Below are 17,150 nucleotides of genomic sequence, written 5' to 3' on the forward strand. Positions count from 1 at the left end.
TATTTGTAGAAATACTGTAGACATTTCTTTGGAGAAATGTCTGTTCTGATCTTTTGCACATTTTTAAACTGAATGACTTGTCCTATTAAATGTGTGTATACACATATACACACATGTAACGTACACATACATACATGAATTGTCAAAGTTGTTTATACAATCTGGATACAAGTCCTTTATCTGATATGTAATTTCAAAGTATTTTATCCCATTCTTTAGATAGTATTTTTAAATTTTGATGATAAAATACAGCTTATTTTTTTATTTTTTATTACTTTGCTTGTCACTTGAGCTTTTGGTGTTGAATCTAACAAACCATGGCCTTACATGAAGTCGTGAAGTTGCCTTTCTGCCTTTCTTTATGAGTTCTTTATAGTTTTAGTTCTTATATTTATGTCCATAGACCAATAGAGAGTTGTTTTCATAACCAGAAATAAGGCTAATAATACTAGAAATCTAAACCATCCAGCACAGTAACTGGCACATATCAGTGCACAGTTAGTGGAAGTCACAAGTTTGAACAGAGTCAAGAATCTGTTGCTTTTTTAATGTAAAAGAGTTTGTTAAAAGTAAGGCATGCTGCAGTAAAACAAGATGGTCTCTGGGAAGTATATTGAAATTAAGGAAATTTTGTTGCTATTTAATAATCATTTAAATAAATATTTTCTTAAGTGGTCACAGAGTAGTTTATTTTTTTAAATTAATATTTTGAAAGGTTTTGTCAAAGGTGGATAGATTATCCACAAACGCTTCTGGAGAGTTAAGTACTTTAAAGTAAAGGTGAAAAGTTTTTGATGGTAAAGAAGTGAGTTCTAACCATTGCTTCAAACTTTTCCAAAGGGTATGTCCGTTTTTCGATTCCTCTGTATTACACTTCTGGTGATTTGAGTGTAGCATTGGCAGCTATCGTTTTTGATACACTTTGTAACCTCAGAACCAAATATGAGAAGGTAATTTACTCTATTTGAATTTCTGAAGTGAACTGAAATATGAGTGACTGTGCTGTGGCACCCCTAGCAGCCATGGCTGTGGTATAAAGTACTCTGCAAGCATTTATAGCTAATAGTGTACCCTAAGGAAATTGTTTTATGTGACAATATACATTTTGTGTTGAATAGAAAAGTATACAGACTGATGAAGGAATCATGTTTTATCCCATCTAAAAAAGGATAATTCCTTTAGGTCATGGATAGGACAATGTGAAGAAGCCTTGCGCTGCAGCTGCAGCAGTGTCTGGATAAATAGAGGATTTAATAATGTTCAAATATTTGTCCCAACCTCAAAGGACACCCTGAAATAGAACTAACTTTGCAGATGATACAGCTCTCTCCATATAGGTCTGGTGGCTCCTGCCCAGGGATTTCCTTGGGTATTTAATGTGTTTGGCTGACTCTTCAACCAACGCAGTTACGGTAGCAATCTGTGTGGGGATTTGGCTTCAGTCCTGTGTAAATAATGTCAGCATAGTATGTAAGAATGACAAACTTGAAAATAGGAAATGCGTATTGAAATCTCTGGAAAATCTTCCCTATGGTTTGATGTTCTTGGACACATGAGAGTTGGGATTTTGAAAGGATTAATTAGCTCGGTCTAAACTTTCCTTCATGTTTCGGAATCATATCTCACAGTTATGTCCACACAGCCAACCAACTCCTTGAAATATTCATGTTCCCCAAGAAATACATTCTTGAAAATGTAAAATACAGGAGGAAAACAATATTTGAGAATACTTTAAACGATCATTCCTCCATAAACCTGACAGCAGCAAAAACAAACAACAATAACCCCCCCCCCAAAAAAAAAAAAGAAAAAAGAAAAAAAAGAAAGAAAAGGAAAGAAAGAAAAAGGAAAAAAAAGAGGGGAGGAGAGGTTGGGGAGGAGCTGGTCCCTTGCTGAACACAAAGGTCTTTCACTTGTGGGGAACTGGAATGGGGGTATTTGGGTAGTGGGAAAAAAATGTTCTAGCATGTGGTAATGAGGTTTTTTTTAAAAAAAAGAAAACAGCAATGGATGATTACTTTTCTCCGTCAAGGCCCCTTTATCCTCATAAGCTCAGACAGTGGTCAGCATGTTAGACACCCCTCCCTGTTTTATCCATCCCTTAACTATGTTCTTTGACAGGACTGGTTTATACAGCTGGGCCTTTGTTCAGCTTTGGGGAAAGCAGTGGAGAACAGCAGAAAAGATGGCAGATAGAGTACCTATAAAATGTTACATGGTAAACACTGCACTTCAGTGCAGGATTCCAGCTTGGTGGCTTTAGTTTTGTTAGATTCTTTAAAAAAAAAAAAAAAAAAGATTTGTAAAATAAATGCCTTTAAAATATTTTTAAAAAATAATTAAAAAAATAAATACAGATTTTGGGGTATTATATATAAATAGATTATGTTGATCATTAAAAATTCTTGACAGCTGTATTTCAACAAACAATAGGAATGAACTCGGTTATATTAACATCTAAAATTATAATTATGTTTAGGTATGTCTAATACAGTGACAATATTTTAGAGAACATGAACATTGTTGGTGCTTAGCCACAGAACTGATTGAAAAGAGAAAGCATTAAGGAAAAGCTATTTATTCAAAAGGTCTATCTATATGACATACTTGTAAAATATAAACAAATGGAAATTTGATAGTGATCTTACCATTAGTTTTATTTTAAAATCTAGTGCAAACCTTGTACTGGGATCTTTTTGTGTGTTTACACTTGTCATAGCATTATGTGAATTTGATGATTTTTCTACTCTACAGTATAGGCCATACCCTTTGTATTTTTATTTCAGGGCTAAGAAACTGGTTGCCTCTCAGTTAATACTCAATAGTTCTTACCCATTTTTAGAAAAAGAGCTAGCATTCCTAACATGTCCACTGTGGCAATATGAACCATGCTTTTAAACTTTTTCCCCCCTAAAAACAACAGGGAATGTGCTAAAATCAGAAAGATTAATGGGGGAAGAAGATAAACAGTTAAGACATAAAATGAGTTTAGAGGTCAAGCTAGAAAAATAGGAAAGCTTATGGGTTTAATTCATATTCATCCAAGCAAAGGAGCTTTGGCATGAAAGGCACCAATGAAGAGGCTCAGCATTCTTATAACACCAACCATAGCTGCATCCTGCTGTTTTGGAGTTTGGGTTGATAGATGCTCATCATCTTTGGCACTGTACCCTCACTTTTGGATTTTTCATGATTATGATGGCAAATTCTTCATTTTTGCCGGGAAGTTCAGAAAATCTATCTTTGGCCCAAATGCCCGTCTCTCACATCAGAAGCTGTTGTTCTAGGAAAGATTTGTGCCCTGTATATATGTTCTTAGCTGTCTATTTTAAATATAGCATAAATATTTTTTTTACTTTGTACATTTTTCAACAGCTGCTATAGAAACAAGCTGCAACCAAGTCTATATGGGGAGAGACAGTTAAGCCACCAAATTGCCCAGAATTTAGTAGTATATGAACTATTCCTTATCAGGGTTATTTGGATTCCAAAGAGGATAGGGGGTCAGAATATTTCTCTTCATTGGACTACTTAGACATTGAATTCTTGACAAATCTGATGCTGATGTCCAGTATTGCTTTTAGCTGTGAGTCTCCTTTTCTCATTTCTGCTAGCAGGGGAAACATTCTCTAGAGGGTTGCTTTAGACGGCTTAACTTGCTTGATTTCACAATGACCTTTGAAAACAAAAGAAATTAAAACTAGACTGGTTACTTAATTATTTTTGTCATCATTGTTAGATCCTAAATAAATTAAACATGCCACAGATTTTATTTTAAGGCATACACCATGCTAAGAATAAGTCACTTTTGATTATGGAACAATTTGCTATTTATTAAGACTTAGCCAGTAATGTGAGAAGGGAGGGAGAAACCAGAATTGGGAATGGTGCTTTAAGAGGAAGCCTAGATAAGGAGAGAGAGAAGGAGACTCAAAATAAATACTTAAGAATATCATTTTGGAAAATAAAAATTTTATTCCTATTTGCAGTTTTCAGACTGCAGTATTGTGAAGCCCTGAAAAGTTCAAAATGACCAAGTGATTAAAACAAGTAAAGTGATGTATTTACAAACGACACATTATCATTAAACCTAAAGAGCTATTCTTTCCTACACAAAACTATTATATTTTGCATCTTCATCTCACCCTTACCACTGATGTTCACAAATGAAAATTCATCTTTTTTCATTACAAATATACTGAATATGGTGAAATGTTTTAATAAGTCATTAAACATGCCCATATACACATGCATATGTAGACACTAATACATCCTCAAGAGGATAACATGAAAAAATGGCATTATTAAGGGATTAGTATTGTTCACTGTGGAGATATATATATATATATATATATATATATCTCCACAGTGAACACACACACACACATACATATTTCCTTTGATTTTCCTTTTCATGAGTAACCAATGGGAAGAAGTTTTTCTTTAAAATGTACAAAATTTTCGACCAAAGTTTAAAATTACATAGTAAATGAAAGTTGTTAGCATTTGATTGTAATTGTATTGATGTGGTGTGGTCCAGTCCTTAACAGAGAGGTTTCATTAAAAAAGGAAGACTATTAATGCTGTTAGCATGTCATTATGTAGTACTCTTCTTTCTCTGTCTCTTCTTCCTCCTCCTCTTAGCCCTCCCATTCATTCTTCTCTCCCTCTTTCCTTTTTCTTCTCTTCTTCTCCTCCCCACTCCCCTGCACACACAAGGCACACACATACCTCTCAAGCTTCCCTGACAGATTAATTCAAGGACAGAACAATAGTAACTGAATTAACCCTTTTTGTATTAGCAATTATTCTGACAGAGAGTAGAAAAAATGGTCCCTGTTGCTGAGATTGTAATTTTAAAAGATACCTCAGTAGAGATCTTGAGAATAGATAAGCATCTCATACAATATCCTTTCAGTGCCTATCCAACTGTATATGTCCTGAAATTTATACATGTGGCAACCATATGTTTCAGTAAATCCAAAAGGCTTCTAAATTTTAAGATTTGCTGTATTTTTTTTATCCAGAAGTACTTGATTACTTGTTTATCAAGGTATTGATGAATTTTCTGAATTTAGGAATTAGAAAATGGTTTGTATATTAAATGTCTTCCTTAGGGGTTTTTATTTGTTTTGTTTTGGCTACTTTTAAAAATATATATTACTAAAAGACTTATACAGCATGTACTGGAAGAGACTATTTTTACCAATCCCTGGATTCCTCCCTCCAATCCTCTATCTGTCCCTAATGTGGGGTATGTGGCTACTCCATACTCAGCCCTCAGACACACAAGGAGCCGAGCATCTGGGGAAACTCAGGAGGTGAGCACTTTCACGCTGACTCAGAGACCAGCCGTATGACTCCAGTCTGGCGCTGTCACGCCTGGTTATGGAGAGGCAAGAACAATGCCTCCCTTGAGAAGGAAAAAAAAAAAGTCTAGTGCAGTCACAATTTTGATGTAAAATTTAAATCATCTCTCCACATCCTGTGGATTTAGAGCTGTCAGAAAGGCAAAACCATGCTTAAATAGAAAAAGCTTTTTATTCCTTAAAAAGTAGACCCTCTAACTATAAATAACAAGTTCTAGAATCACAGTTCCTAATACTAGATTATTTGAAGTAATTTATAAAATAATTAAAACAAAAGAAATTTGACATTTTAAACCTATAGGTGGCTGGAGTCAAACTTTTTTTTTTTTCTGTTTGTGATTAATGACAAATGTATGACAATATACGAATCAAATAGTTCACAACAAATTCCTGTTGATGGACTTGTGTTGCCTTCTCCCATACTACTACATTGAGTTATTTTACCTACAACCTTAAAGAATTTTATCTTCAACATTTAAAGGTCATAATCATTTTTATTATTTTTCTTCAAGATGACTTGGTTGATTTTTAGTATATTTGATGATTATAGAGAGTCTTTTAATTAAGTATTTAATAACTCAAATAGTTGCTGCTTTTAAGATAAGGAAATTATAATAATTAGTAATGATTCAAATAAAGGCAAATTTAAGCTCTCTTTAAGGTAGAAAGTGCCAGATTCTTTCTTATAAATCATGAGAAAAGTTTTGACATATTTTTCCTAAACAATCTAGAATTCTGTTGAAACACTTACCAGCTCTTTCTTTTTGAAAGTGAGTTTATATTTAGGAGTCATAAAAGTTCCCCTGATTTTCCTTCTGCCTTGTCAGGTCTTTCATAATGAACTCTTAATAACTTTTCTGAGTATTAGAACATTATAGAATGATTACAGGAGAAGTTTACTAAATGTAGTATTTTTTCTACTTTTTATTTATCAAGAATACTATTGTTTTAGGTACTTAGTAAGTGTGGATTAATTTAAAACTCATATAATATAATCTAGAGATAGTAACTTTTATTTGCCATATGTACTCCTTTAGATAAATTTTGGCTCCACAGACCAGCTATTATGTTACTATAATAAAGCAATCCTCTTATTTAGAAAAATGTCTGTGGGTCTTTAGCTGGTAAGACATAGTCTAATTTTGGAATAAAATTCTACTGATTTACAATTATTAATAAAACATAGGAAAATACAGAAAATGAAGAATTAAATTTTGAATTGAGAATCATTGTAGAATAGAATTAGGCTACCATAAAGTCTTTTAAATGTTGTCTGCCTTACTTAAAAAATCAAAACAAGAAAAAAGCCAACAGTTAATTTTACTTTTTACTTTAAATACATTAACTCAAGGTCTACTGAAGCAACCCATGCCCACCGAGAGGAATTAAATTCTGTTTCTGAGTCTTCATCTATCTTTAATTTCTGATTTCTTTTACATTCTAAACTGTTTTCTGTGAGCACCTCCTTTTTCTTACCCTCCCGTCTATCTCTGACCTTGGTGGGGTGGAAGAAGCTGTATAGAGCTATTTCATAAGAACATTGAACAGCAAAGAGAAGATCAGAGAAGTGGTTAAGAAAAAAAAAAGAAGGTAAAAATGGGGTTATTCTGATTACAAAGGAATAATATAATGTCATACTTGTTCTCAATGCAGAGAACATCTCAGAAACTATACACGGGATATGGTAAAGATAAGAAATAACCATGGTCAAGATTACATTAAAAAGTTGTTGGTGATTACAACATTTTAATCATCATAGTTTTGAATACAGTTCAAACTTTTGTAATATTTAATAAAGTATTTTATATTCTTATGCAGTTTTAAAATGGAATAAAGATTTATTCATAAGTAGCTATAGCATTATAAATTAGTTTTTCTATTTTGTTGTATTTTATTTTATGGTAAGTTTTGTGGATCTCTACTCTGGTGAAATGTATAGTAAGGATTACAAGGTTACAAGGAAGTCCAGTCTCATTTACTACTCAGTGTTGCCTGTTTTTATATTTCTGTGAATTCTGTGCTTCTACTGCCATTTTACGCCAAGACCTGATAAACTTGTTCATGATTCTAAATAACAATATAATGAATGAGGTCTTTGTACCTAGGAAGCAAAGGGTAGAAAAGTATAGAGATTGGCATGTTCTATATCAGATACTTATGACAAAGAGAATTTAGAGAAAAGAGTAGAAACATGTAAAAGTTTGAATAATTACATATTCACACAAATAAATTTTCTATTTAAAAGATTTCTGAATATTATATATGACAGACTTGGTTGTCAAATTTACATGGGATGCTATCAGAGTAACGACAAAAATAACTCACAGTGTGGAAATTATATTGAAACCCTGTAAGAGGGAAAAGGAAAGTCTGAGCCATACAACGTGAATTATAATAATTCAAATTCATAGATAACAGTAATGGAATAGATATTTTTGTTTAATAAAGTAATATGTTAATTATGTATAATTCTGTTTATATTAGAAGTGTTGGTTTTTTCATTCATTTGAATTAAAATATTTTCTTTCAATGTCAATGCCTATTTTAATTCCTTATATTAGATAGGTAATATTCTATTGCAAATAGATTCTTAATACATGGTAAAGTTCAATTCCTGATATAGATTAGCCTCTCACAACTACCTTAAATTATAAAGGGAACCAGACAAATGTACTTGTCTTGAACAAATCACCTTGCTACTAGAAAAGTTTAAGGAACGTACTTCTAGAAAAATGGTATCCTTTGATATTGTGGAGATTGTACAAAATACCTGAGATGATCTATGTATAAGCCCAACAGTTCTCTTTTGGCTTACACTTTTGGAGGATCCAGTCCAAAATTGGTTGGCCCCATTGGGTTTGAGGTTGTGTCAAGGAAACACCCAACTGTGGAAGCATGTGCCAGAGCACAGTCTCTCACTTCACACCCAGGAGGCAAAAAAGAATAGCAAGGAGTGGTGTTCCACTATCCCCTTAGAGAGCATGCTTCCTAAACACATCCCACTAGGCCTCATGCTTAGAGTATTGGCCACATCCCTGTATGCCTTTTCAGGGTCTAACTCTCCACCGCATGGACCTTTGGGGGACATTGAGGATCCAAATTATGGTAGATTTGTAAGAGTTCCAATTTCAGTGCTTCCCTAAGAATATTCATTTTTAAATTATTTTCATTTGGTTTTAAAACATGTTCTGCTGTGCATATGATTTAACGTGAGAGAGTGTTCATTAAAACAAATATAATGATAGATGCCTACCAATAGATGAATGGATTAAGAGATTGTGGTACATATTCACAATGGAATATTACTCAGCATTAAAAGAGAATAAAATTATGGCATTTGCAAGTAAATGGATGGAATTGGAGAATATCATGCTAAGCAAAGTAAGCCAATCCCCAAAAACCAAAGGCTAAATGTTCTCTGATAACTGAATGCTGATTTATAATGTAGGGTGTGGGCATGGGAAAAATGGAGGAACTTTGATGTGGCAGAGAGGAAGGAGAGGTGAGGAGGAGGCGTGGGGGCAGGGAGGATGGCGGAATGAGATGGACATCATTACCTTAGGTACACCTATGACTGTACATATGGTGCAATACTACATCATGTACAACCAGAGAAATGAAAAGTTGTGCTGCAATTGTGTTCAATGAATAAAAATGTGTTCTGCTGTCACATATATCTAAGTAAAATAAATAAATTAACTAGTAAAAAAATTTAAAAAATAATGATTATTTAACTGGTGCTTGTGATTCAAAGACTGCAGTAGTTACCTCCCCAAAAGTTCTGCATTTTCTGATTATCTGCTCCTTCTTTATTAAAATCCCACCATCAACAAAGGCTTCTCTCCAAAACTAAATTTACTTTATTTCTCCCAGATTGGCCTTTCTTTCTCATTCATATATTTCTCTTATTAGTGCAATCATTCTTTACCCATTAAATTAGTAATTTTTTCTTTGAACTCATCCACTTATTCTTCTTTGATTGCTCCCCACAACTTTCTAACAGTTACTAATTTCTGATTATTTTTCTTTCTAAAATACTGTTCTTTCCTTATGTTGCTGTATGATTCACAAACTTTCACTAACTCCCTTTATCCCTCAGTGTGCATTTCAGCTCTTTGGTGTAATCATTCAAGGTCGACAGATTAGAATCATGGTTCCTAGGCTGGTCACTGTCTTTCTTTCTTTCTTTTTTTTTTTTTTTTTAAAGAGAGAGAGAGAGAGAACCTTAATATTTATTTTTTTAGTTTTGTGGTCACTGTCTTTCAACTTTGCCTGTTGTGGCTTCTCCTGAAGGCAACTGCTTTAACTGAACCATTTTGCCCACTGCCTGTATTATTCTCTAAATTTATTTGATAGTATCATTTCCTCTGATTATAAGCCTTTCTCTTTGTGTCTGTTGAAATTCTGATCCAACTTTCATCACCCCATTGAGTTCTCAGGTTTTCTCTCTGATTAATTTAGCCATCCATTGTCTATTATCCATTACTTGTAGTACTCATAAAAACTCATTGACCTGCCAATATTTTTCTTGATTTATTAATTATGTTGCTATCCACCTGGTAGATGGTGTCTTTCACTAAATGTTTTTCAACTAATGAAGTAATGAATTAGATAGATGAATGAAAGAGTGGGTAAATGTCTTCTTTAACATCATTAAAGATAAACAAGAAGGGTCATGATATCTAAGTTGCTTGTTTCTTTATAACACAGAGGTGGTTTGTTGAGCACAAAATAGAGATCCATGCAACTCATTTTCATTTACTCATAGAAAAAAATAGTTTAAATGCCAACTATGTGTGAGGAATTGTGCTGCCATATAATTAATTGTATCTGATTCAGCAAAGAGGATGAGGTTATTTGGAAAAAGAAATACAGAGCAATTTGGAAAAATACTTTATCATATAGTCATCATTATCATTAGTCTTGGTGATAGAGAGGAAGTGGTCAAATATAGACTTACTAAAATATTAAGAAATATAAGACATACTACAAGTCATGAGAATTCAGGAAATTAAAAGTGTTGTTTTTTTTGTTTTTCAGGTGTTTGTGTTACAGTTTTAGATACTATTTATAAAAAGAAGAGGAAGAAAAATTTAAAGTTGAGTAAAGTTTGCAGCTATAATGTGGCTTAGTTGTTACATAAAGGTGACTCATGAAAGCTGATGAAGTAGTTTAGAGGTGAGCACAGGAGCTTCCTCTGTAGTGGTAAGAAGGGAAGGAAGACTTTGTAGAAAAACTGGAAGTTTTCTCATTCTATATGTGTATTTTTTTTTTGCAATTTTACAATCCATAAATGTGAACATAAATACAAATAATATTAACATTCCAAAAGAATAACCAGTAGAAGGCACTGCTACCCACAACATTCATTTATCCTTGAAGTAGAAGATTAAAAGTCAAAGGTTAAAATATTTAAAGAATGAAAACTTGTAAGATGAACTCTAAGGAAAGCAGCTCCTTTCTTGAGTCTTCTATTTTATATTTGTTCCATATGCAGAGTTCCTTTGACTTTGTCATGCTGTCATTTTCTAGAATAATTACAACAAGGAACATATTTTAGGCAGACAGAGGTTTTTGTTTTGTTTTAGTTTAAAGAAGTAAGTAGGTGATACCTCAGTAATAAGTTTATTAATAATTAACTATGTATAGTTTTTATGTAGTTTAACTTTTCTTTTGGTACCAGGATTGAACCTAGGTATGCTAACTCATGAGCCACATCCCCCGCCCATTTTTATATTTTATTTAGAGACAAATTGTTGCTGAGTTGCTCAGCACCTCACTAAATTGCCGAGACTGTCTTTGAACTTGAGATCCTCCTGCCTCAGCCTCCCAACCTGCTGGGATTATAAGTATGTGCCACCATGCCCTGAGTAGTTTAACTCTTGTAGTGTTTTCCTTACATATTTTAAACAGAAATGTAAGATTTTTAAAAGTACTTTTTAAAAAAGTTTCCCAATTGCTTCACATTGAAATTGTTAAAATAAGAATATTATTACCACATAGTTGGATTTCATGTTCTCTGTCATTGAGACATATTGCAAGGATACTGGTCCCATGAGATTAGATATTACAGCTGTCCATAGCTAAGGCAAAGTCAAAAGGTTACAGAGAGTAAGGATGGAAGGAGGGCTAGTTTCAAAGGAGTAATCAATGGAGCCTTTTGATGAAATGTATTATTTGAGTAGAAATCTAAATGAAGTGACAAAGTGCATTGGGGTAAGAGGATTTCAGACTGAGAAAATACCAACTGTGAAAGAAATGTTTAAACCAATGCTATATTAGTTTCTAATGGGGATCTAACAAATTACCAAATATTTACTGGTTTAAGCATTATAAACATACTGTTATTTAGTTCTGGATGTCAGAAGTCCTAAGATGAAGATATTGGTAGGACTATGTCCCTTCTAGAGCCTTTCAGGAACAATCATCACCTTTTCTAGCTAATAGAAGCCATCTACCTTCCTTGGCTCATAGCCTCATTCTCCATCTTGAAAACTAGTAGCACAGTATCTTCTAGTCTCTCCCTCTGCCTCTGACTTTTCTGTTCTTCATCTTATAAGGATCTATATAATTACTCTGAACCCAGCAATAGTATTCATAATTCTCTCCCCATTTCAAGATCATTAACTTCATCATACCTGTAGAATCCTTTTATCCATTCAAGATAACATAATTCCCAGACCTCCTGGATTGGGGTCAGGACATTTTGGGTAGGTGGGCATTATTTCTACTAACACATATGGTTCACAGCATTGATTTCACATTAGCATTGCTGGGGAGCTCTAAATAATTCTGACACTCAGACTATACTTTAGAACCAATAGCATCAGAATTTCTGGGGCTGGGACCTAGATATCTACATTTTTTTAAACCTCTCTGATAATTCCACTGTGCAGCCAAGTCAAGAACCACTGGTTTCCTTTTCTGTTGCAATCTCACACTCTTTCTCTTGCCTCTGTGCATGCAAGGTACAAATGGGGATATCCTCCTTGAAGAGTGACTCTAATGCACATGGAGATGCATCACACAATAGCAAAAGACCCCAATAATTTTTAGTTACTATTACCTATTGACCAGAGTAATATGATGGTACAGAATGCTACAGGGAGAAGTGAAGGAAAAGCAGTTTATTGTACAAACAACTTGCTGCTTACAAAAGAGGATGTTGCTTAGCTCTTCCATTCATTTCTCTCAGCCACTCCAGGAGTGTTGCAGACTAGAGATAGGATGTGATTCATGCTTCTCAAGCTGCTCCTTTTTCTATGTAAGCTTGACCCCTAAATTTATATTGACTTTCTAAAAGTATCTGTGGATCTTTTCTTTTGTTATGACTTCCCACATGAAATTTCTCTCCATTTGTCCAAAAATTTCCATTTGCTCTTCTTTTTCCTCCAGATCCAACTAGTCAACCATTCTCTGAAATATTTCAGGGTGCTCTGATCTCCTGAAGCTCTTGGGTATTTGGCTAAAATGTCATTTGGCCCTTGTTCTGAACTGTTTTTTATTAGTATTTCTCCCTTTATTTAAAATCTTCTTAACTAGTACATAAGCTTTTTAAAATGCTTATTGGATAAGTATCTTGAACATAGTAGAGGGTCAGTAAATAGTTATTGGTGATTTGAAAATGTCTCTCTTACCTTGGCATTAAACATGAATTCTTTCAAGAAGATTTTTTTGACCACTCATAAAACTGTGTTAAAGACTACTGTTTTATCATCAATTCCACAGAGCAGTGTGACATTAAATCACATTTGTCTGTCTCATGTTAAGTAATAGTTTTGTTCCTTGGTAAGTCCAGTATTTATCACAGGAATGACAAAATAAAAATTCTCTGAATGAGTACATCTGAGCATATGCCAGCCTAGATCCTCAGATTATTTCAAGGTTCCCTCATACTGCAGGCTGCATGCCCCGAAACCTACATATCCCATAGTAACACTGTATGGTTATCTGTGGCGCCTTCTCCCTGCATTTGAAATTGAGGCTTCCCTTTGTCCCAGATGAAGCCCTTTGGTAGATTAACAAAGCTTCAAGAGTCAAATATTATTGGTGAGTTGGTTATCAATGTTTTTAGAGATACCATGGGTCCTAGTAAACATAATACTTGTGGTGTGACCAACACCTTGATAGCTCTCTACATCATTGTCATATATGTACTATTTTCTAACTTAATAGCCTATCACTGAAATATAACCATGGTTGCTTTTGTTGTAATAGATTAATTTTGTTTAGAAATCTTTACTAACAATATTTTCAAGTTTAACACATTAAGAACATTTTGGAAGTCTTTGGAAATGAAATTAAAATGGACATGAACACTGGGATATTTTTGGAATGCATTTCTTTCTGGCACCATCACTCCTTCATGCTCAGTGTTTTAAACTTTTTGCTCCATAGAATGTTATATACAGAGAATGGTTACCCTGTTGCTTATAAAATTAATTTACATACTGAGATGGTCATAAGTTTTGATAAGAGTACCAAATCTTATCTGTTTGTCTTATCTACCTTATGTCTACTTCTGGACTTTCAGTTTTCATAATCATCATAAATAATGATATTAATGAAGTAGAAATCAACAGAAGAGTCATAGTTCTAAAAGTCATAGAATTGTAATAACTTAGGAAAGGCTAGCTGATCTAGCTTTCTGCTTTGATGACCCAGAGACGGACTGTCAATTGCCTATAGTTTTCAGACACTGAGAGACTACATATGAGGTGGAGGTAGAGACCACAGAAAACCAATTTATTAATTCCAGTAAGAATCATAATGCCTACACCAACCACAAATTCTTCTGTTTGTTATAACAAAGACATAATCTCCTTATACTTAAGTACAGGTGAAACCAACAAATAATTAAAAGTCCCTTTATTAATTTACTGTGACAAATCTCTTTACAAAGACCTGAATATTTCAAGTGTGTTTTGTCTATTCATTTTTTTTAATATGGGAATCAGAAGTTTGCTTGCAAAAGTGGCAACCAGAACAGCAGGAGTTAAATCTTTCTAATGTTTAGCGGTTGTTACTTGTAATAAAATATCAGTTTGATGAGAGAAATGGCACTTCCAATGAGACTAAAACAATTCTAACTCTTAATTCTAACCCTTTATATTCCTCTCCATTTTTGACAGTGTACATGGAATAGATGTCCATACTAGAATCAAAGGTAGAAAATACTCAAAATATGATGACCCAAACTATTTTTCCCTAAGGCAAAACCTACCGTGCGTGGTAGCTGCCAATATTTCCTCCTCCTTTTCTGATCTTAGCTGATCACCTCTACTGTTAACATTTCTTTTTAATACTTACTAATACATTTGATCAACATAGAGTTAAGTATTGCTGGCCCAGGAGCATTTCTCTAATAGGAGATTTTGTGATTCATATTGAGTTTACATTTAAGCTCTTGGAAAGAAATTCACTTTCCTTGTTTTGGTGTTTTTTTTTTTTTTTTTTGTGTGTGTGTGTGTGTGTGTATAGGTTTTTTGAGAGTATGTGGGTCACCCTGGAGTTTTAAGTTTTGTAAAATAAGAAAGTGCTTTTATTTGAGTATATACTCTTCATTAAGTACCATACCAGTTATTTTCATATGGTACATAGTTCATTTTCAAAAATATTGAAGAGATAGATATTATATCTCACCTTGAAAATGAGTAAACTGAGATTGATTAAATCTCACAACTAGTAAATGGCAGAATCAGTGTTTTAACCCATGTTTGTTTGATACTAACGCCCTTAAGTTTTTCTACTGTCTTATTACTTAATAGGATATCTTCAGTATTGGAACACATTTTCCTACTGAAACTTCTAACACTCATAGTAATATTCCTCAACAATGATTAGAAACCTTTCTTTTGGAAATACATCTTAAATTAAAAAATGTGTGTTGTCTATGAAGGAAGTGGTGTGGCAGTCAGGGAATGCTGCTTTTTGCTCATCCCACTGGTCTAGAATAAGAATGGATGATTCTGTAAACACTCTTTATTGAACAAAAAATACAGCATTTTCAAGGTCAGATCAAGTTGTAAATATTGCAGGGGAGTTTTTTTTTTCATCAAATATTTTAACACAATTTCATTTCTATGAAAAATTTTTAATGAAAGGAAAAGGAACTTTCTTTTTAACTAAAAATATTTGCCATGTATTTTTAACGTTTGATGATATTTTGAATCAGCCTCCAATACAAAGAAAATGTTTAAAATTTGCTCAGTTATCTAAGCCTATTTTCATAAAGGCCTTAGCTTATCAAAACAAAACATCCTTCTTTAGATTTTTTGTCTTAAAGAATTCTAAGGGGTAAATAGCTTGGCAAAATCACATCTAAATCATTCATAGAGTTGTGAAAGTAGAATTGAAATCGTTTTATAATCTGATCTTTTTATTACCTTGCAACTTTGATTTCAGAACTAAATGACAAAATTGGGTGATTTGGGGAAGTGAGGCAAAGAAAATTTTCAAATGTTTCAAGATTAACCATGATTCTAAAATTTATTCAATTTTTAAGCTTTCAACAAATATCAAACTTTTTGTCAGTTGCTCTGAGGTTTGCTTATAACCAATATTTCTGCATTTCACAATAATCCTACTTTTAATAAAATGCAAATTTCTTCTAATGACAATCATTTATTTAGTTGGTTTATTTTTGATGAAGGAAATTTTAGTTATTTCCTTCTTTTAAAACTGCCAACAGTATTTGCTATTCATAGATGTCCTGTCTTCAATAAGGTCTATCAAAGTGTAAAACTAGATGGGTATTTTTCTTTCCTTTAAAACGAAATGGTCTTTCATTATGCAGTGTTCTTAGGTGAATTCTCTTGTTTAAGAAGCCAGAATACAAGAGAGTGCTATATTAGTGTATTATTCTCACAACAAACAAGCACTGTTCTGTTGCTACCTGCTTGGCCATTGTTTCTGATTGTGTGTGCTTTGCAGTGGTATTTGGATGGTTTCCTGCTCTCTGCTAGCACAAAAAGGCATTTCTGTTACAATGGCCCCTAACCACACAATGACGGCATTAAGGATTTATGTGGAGGTTTCATTATTTTCTCCTCTTTTGTTCCTTCCAGGATGTCTTCCAAGCGACCAGCCTCTCCGTATGGGGAAGCAGATGGAGAGGTAGCCATGGTGACAAGCAGACAGAAAGTGGAAGAAGAGGAGAGTGACGGGCTCCCAGCCTTTCACCTTCCCTTGCATGTGAGTTTTCCCAACAAGCCTCACTCTGAGGAATTTCAGCCAGTTTCTCTGCTGACGCAAGAGACTTGTGGCCATAGGACTCCCACTTCTCAGCACAATACAATGGTAGGTTTCTCATGGTCTGTTGTGCCTACACTCACTTTGTGACCAGTCTTCTCTAATAGTTTGGCTTCAGACCTTTGCTTTAAAATTATCACCTACTTAATAGCCATGCACAGGATTCACTCCTAGCATCATGGAATTCTATGCAGTTAACTGGTTAACTGGTTCCAGTAGGAAATGTTATTTCATTTTTTTGGTTTTGTTTTCTTTTGTTTTCAAAATTTTGCTTTTGAGCCATTTACAATTTAATTAAAATAAAAACCACACAAATCATAAAAATAATATTAAAGTAACACATTTAAAATTACCATGAAAGTTAGATGTCAGATTCATTCTAATACAAGTTTTATCTGGATAGAGTTGCAGTGATCATGGCTTGGCCATTTCCACCATGAGAAATCAAGGCTTTTTTCATTTTTTGGCTTTGCCCAGATTTAATTCCAGTATTCTTATAGAGCCTGGAATTTTGTAGAAGATATATTTCAA

At 33.6% G+C, this 17,150-nt stretch overlaps 1 protein-coding gene across 23 annotated transcripts in view; it reads left to right on the top strand.

The window, feature by feature from the left end:
• The window catches only part of Sox5 (SRY-box transcription factor 5), a 960,217-nt gene that overhangs the window by 608,805 nt on the left and 334,262 nt on the right, over positions 1-17,150 (top strand). For 21 of the 23 annotated variants that reach the window (XM_071610082.1, XM_071610083.1, XM_071610079.1 and 18 more), the window contains one exon: positions 16,436-16,667. In XM_071610082.1, coding sequence (XP_071466183.1) covers positions 16,437-16,667 — 231 coding nt within the window. In that variant the 5' untranslated portion in view covers position 16,436. The remainder of the gene's footprint in view (positions 1-16,435; positions 16,668-17,150) is intronic. The other 2 variants (XM_071610091.1, XM_071610092.1) reach the window with 1 other exon arrangement.

Source organism: Marmota flaviventris, chromosome 3, assembly GCF_047511675.1.
Source record: "Marmota flaviventris isolate mMarFla1 chromosome 3, mMarFla1.hap1, whole genome shotgun sequence".
In the NCBI taxonomy this organism is placed as follows: Eukaryota; Metazoa; Chordata; class Mammalia; order Rodentia; family Sciuridae; genus Marmota; species Marmota flaviventris.